The 3,734-nt window shown below is 62.8% G+C and overlaps 1 protein-coding gene across 1 annotated transcript; it reads left to right on the forward strand.

The window, feature by feature from the left end:
* Positions 1-1,847: 1,847 nt before the first annotated feature.
* FERD3L (Fer3 like bHLH transcription factor) lies at positions 1,848-2,423 on the forward strand. Its single transcript, XM_074892071.1, has one exon. The coding sequence runs from the start codon at positions 1,848-1,850 to the stop codon at positions 2,421-2,423; it is 576 nt and encodes a 191-aa protein (XP_074748172.1).
* Positions 2,424-3,734: the final 1,311 nt, after the last annotated feature.

Here is a 3,734-nt window from a genome sequence, read left to right on the forward strand (position 1 = left end):
CTGAGCGACGCTCTCCCTGTTCGCTAAGAAACCTGTTCGCTAAGGCACAATAAAAGCCGCCTCCCCGCTCCCTGCTCTTTCTTTGGCCTCAGCCGTGACACTAAATCACTAGGGCGGGCACAGCTCCGCTGAGCCCTTGCCGCAGCCGCGGCCGGTGCCGGTCGGGCCCGGTGGTGGTGGGCGCGGAGGGAAGGAAGGTGGGGAGGGAAGGTGCCCCCGCCTGCGGAGCTGTCCAATGTAGCTCCGCGCCCGCTCGCTTTTCGCCACCCGCCGCGCAAGCAGCGCCCTGCCCCGCCCCGCCCCGCCCTGCCCTGCCTGCCCTGCCCTGCCCGCCCTGCCCTGCCCTGCCCCGTCCCGCCCCGCCCGCCCCGCCCTGCCCTGCCCTTCCCTGCCCGCCCGCCGCCTCTGACAGCCGCGGGGGCAGGGGGGGGCAGCTGGGAGGGGAAGTGTCGCCTTTCTCAGGACAAGGGGATGCGTGGCTCGCTCGCTGTGTTGGAAACGCCGGCAGGTCCCGGGCCGCGGGTGGCAGTGTTTGCGGTCCTGGCGGCACACAAGAAGGATTTTCGCGGCGAGGGGTCCTTCGCCCCCCCCCACCCGCCTCCTTTGATCCCCTTAGAAATTAGAGACTAATTAGCCCCAAAGCGAGAGTGACAACAATGCATGACAAAGGCGAAGATTAGGCTTTGAGGAGGCTGCGCAGGAGTAATGGGCAGCCGCTCCTAAACGCGCCGTGGGCGCAAATCAGGTGCCAAAGAAAACCGATCCCGTTCAACCCGGGCGTGTCTGCCACGGCCACGGACTGCCAGGCCCGGGCTGCTTACAGAGAGACAGTCTGTAGTGTGGGAGGTGAAGACACAACCCCTAAACTCTTCCAGCCCCCCAAGACAAAAGCAAAACAATCCCCAACGCCCGTCCCCAAGGAAACCTTGATCAAAGGAAGGTATTCAGCGGTGTCGGGTGTACGGGTGTGTTTACACGTATTTCACGGTATTTTGCGCTGTGTATCCAGCGTTATCAGTGCGTGCAATCGGGTTGATCCCCTTGTGCACCGCCGGTGACCGGGACGGCTCTACCAAAGGCGTAAGAGCAACCGCTGCCCTGATGGGGACCAGTTTATCCGTGTATCACGGGCAGAAGGAAGGCGTTTCGAAGCAAGTGCTTTGAGATTGCCTGGACCGAAATGAGCTTTACGAAGCAGCCTTTTGCTGGAAAGATGTTTGAATTCTAGTCGAAGGCGATTTAGGGGGAATGGAGAGACGGTTCCAACAGTTACTACTGGGAATGCAATATCGGGTCCCCTGCAATGCTTACTTAGGCTAATGGAGGTCCTGTCATTCAGCTCCCATTGCGCTGGGATACAGGGTAAACATTCTTCGGTGACCCTCGGCGTGCAGGTCCCCTCTTCAGGACATCATTAAAAGCATACATGCACTTGCCTGACATCAATTGTCAGGCTGGCTCTCAGGGTTCAGAGATCCCGAAAGAAAGCAGGAAAGCAAGCCCAGTGGAGACTCGGCTCTGCGGCTGCGGGCTTAAAAGGGGCTGAAAATCGTTTGGTTGCGGGTGTGTAAGAAGAGACAAAAGTGCTCAGCAGGTAAGAGCGGAGGGTTTTGCCAAGAAGGAACTGTCCTTGATCGCTGTGACAGGATTGACTCGCTGGGGACTCCTCTCTCGGGAGCATCCACGCGTCCCCGAGGGGGCTGCCTGTCTCCTCTCATCAGCATCACGACGCGAAATTTTACGGCCGCTCTTTCTAGTCCTGCTAATCCTGTTATCCGGGGGGTTATAAATATTAACGCCGCTGGGGCTGGGGATGGGGGACCAGATTAAGCCCTCTCTGAAGTAAGATGTCAGCCAGCCTCTTCCCAGCCCACCAGTGCCCGGGGCTGCTGGATGAGCTGCACGGCAGAGCCCCTCAAGTGCCCTGCCCAGAGGGGCTGCTGGGCGCCTCGGTGCTGGATTTCGTGGCCGACCTCTCCCTGGGGGCCCCCCAGGGCCCCCCCCGCGGCGGGCCGAGCCTGGGGCTCTGCGAGGTCACCTCCGTGCCTCCCTTCGGGGACAGAGCCCTGTCGCTGCGGGAGGGGATGGCCCGGGGGCTGCCCCTGGCTGCCTTGGGAGATGGAGAGCCCGAAGACGAGGAAGAGGAGGAGGAGGAGGAGGAGGAGAGGATGCGCAGCGCTTCTCTCCTGGACAGACCCAGGAGAAAGCGGGTTATCACCTACGCCCAGCGCCAGGCTGCCAACATCCGGGAGAGGAAGAGGATGTTCAACCTCAACGAGGCATTCGACCAGCTGAGGAAGAAGGTGCCCACCTTCGCCTACGAGAAGAGGCTCTCCCGAATAGAGACCCTGCGCCTGGCCATAGTGTACATCTCCTTCATGACCGAGCTCCTGGACGGCTGCGGCAGGCGGGAGGCGAGCTAGGGGGGGCCGGGGCCCGGCGGGACGGGGCTGGGGGCCGGCCACCACCAACGGCACCACGGCGCAGGTGGCCTCCCCGGGGCCCAGAGCCCCGGCTCCGGCCTTGGCTTCTGACGCCGCAGCCAGGAGCGGGTGGGTGCGGGACGCAGAACGAGGAGCGTTTCGGGAAGCGTGCGCTGGGGGCGGGGGGCGGAGAGGGGGAGCGGAGGGGTGGAGAGGCTCAGTACGTGTCGATTTGCTAATATATATCATTTCTGTAAAGGGAAGCGGGGGAAATGAAGGTCTGAGGCCCCGTGGTTGGTGTTCCGTCGCCTGCTTGCTTTACACTCTCTGCGATTTGTTACTTTCGAGAAAAGCTCGTCCGGGGCAGCGGAGCCGTTCCAGCTCGCGGGGTGGCTTTCCAGGCGAGTCAGTCGCCGGCCCAGCTGCCTGCCAGGGACTAGGAAAATCTCGGCGTGTGCATTTTAACCTAGCGCTTTCTGCTTCTTTACAAAAAATAAACAACAACTCCCTTTTCTTTGAAATCCAGCCTGCCAAGTCCACGCCGGGTGTCACGGGGCCAGTAAAGCGGAACATCTGGACACAACCGTTTGTTGTCACGATTCTCTTCCCGGGACCAGCTCTGGACCTGCGTGAGGGCGGCCAGCGCCGTCGCTCGCACCGGGCAGGGCCTGGCGGAGGGGGGGCCCGGCGCTGCCCGGGGAGGCGCGGGCGGTGCGGAGTGGTGCGGAGCGGAGCGGCGGGGGCGAGGAGCGGCCGCTGGCCCGGTCTCCCCGCAGCCTCCCCGGCACCGGCAGGGCCGGGCTGGGAAGCCGTCTGCGCCCTTCTGAGAGAGAAAACTTGTCCGCTTGCGAGCTTTGATTTTGGGGAGGTCACGGAAAGCCCTTTTCTCTCTCGCCGGTTTTGTTTTTCTTTTTTCCACTCCCCCCCCCCCCCCCCTATGTTTCACTGCTGCAGGAAAGAAAATAAATAAATAAACTCTGGAAAGCTGGAGCGGGAGGGAAAGGGGAAGCCCGGGCCGGCCGTACCCTGGGGATGGCGATGGGGCCGGGCCGCGCTGGGAGCGGGGCAAGGGGCTGTGGCTCTCCCCTAGCAGCCTCTCCGGCCCTTCCTGATGTGTGTCCGACCTCCCACTCCCCCCTGGCTCTCCCTGCTGCTGGCCCCTTCCCTCGTCGCTGACTGGGAAAGACCTGGATTTCTCCCCGTGTTTGCGGCGGGCAGGCAGCGCCCCGTCCGTGCAGGGCCCGCTCCAGCCTGCGGTCAACTTAGGGGCAAATGTCCCACCCAGGGCAGTGCTTCTGCATCGCTTCACAG

The sequence above is a fragment of the Strix uralensis genome, chromosome 1 (assembly GCF_047716275.1).
Source record: "Strix uralensis isolate ZFMK-TIS-50842 chromosome 1, bStrUra1, whole genome shotgun sequence".
NCBI classification, from domain to species: Eukaryota; Metazoa; Chordata; class Aves; order Strigiformes; family Strigidae; genus Strix; species Strix uralensis.

Coding starts and splice junctions, on each gene's coding strand:
- FERD3L (XM_074892071.1), top strand. CDS start 1,848: ATGTCAGCCAGCCTCTTCCCAGCCCACCAGTGCCCGGGGCTGCTGGAT.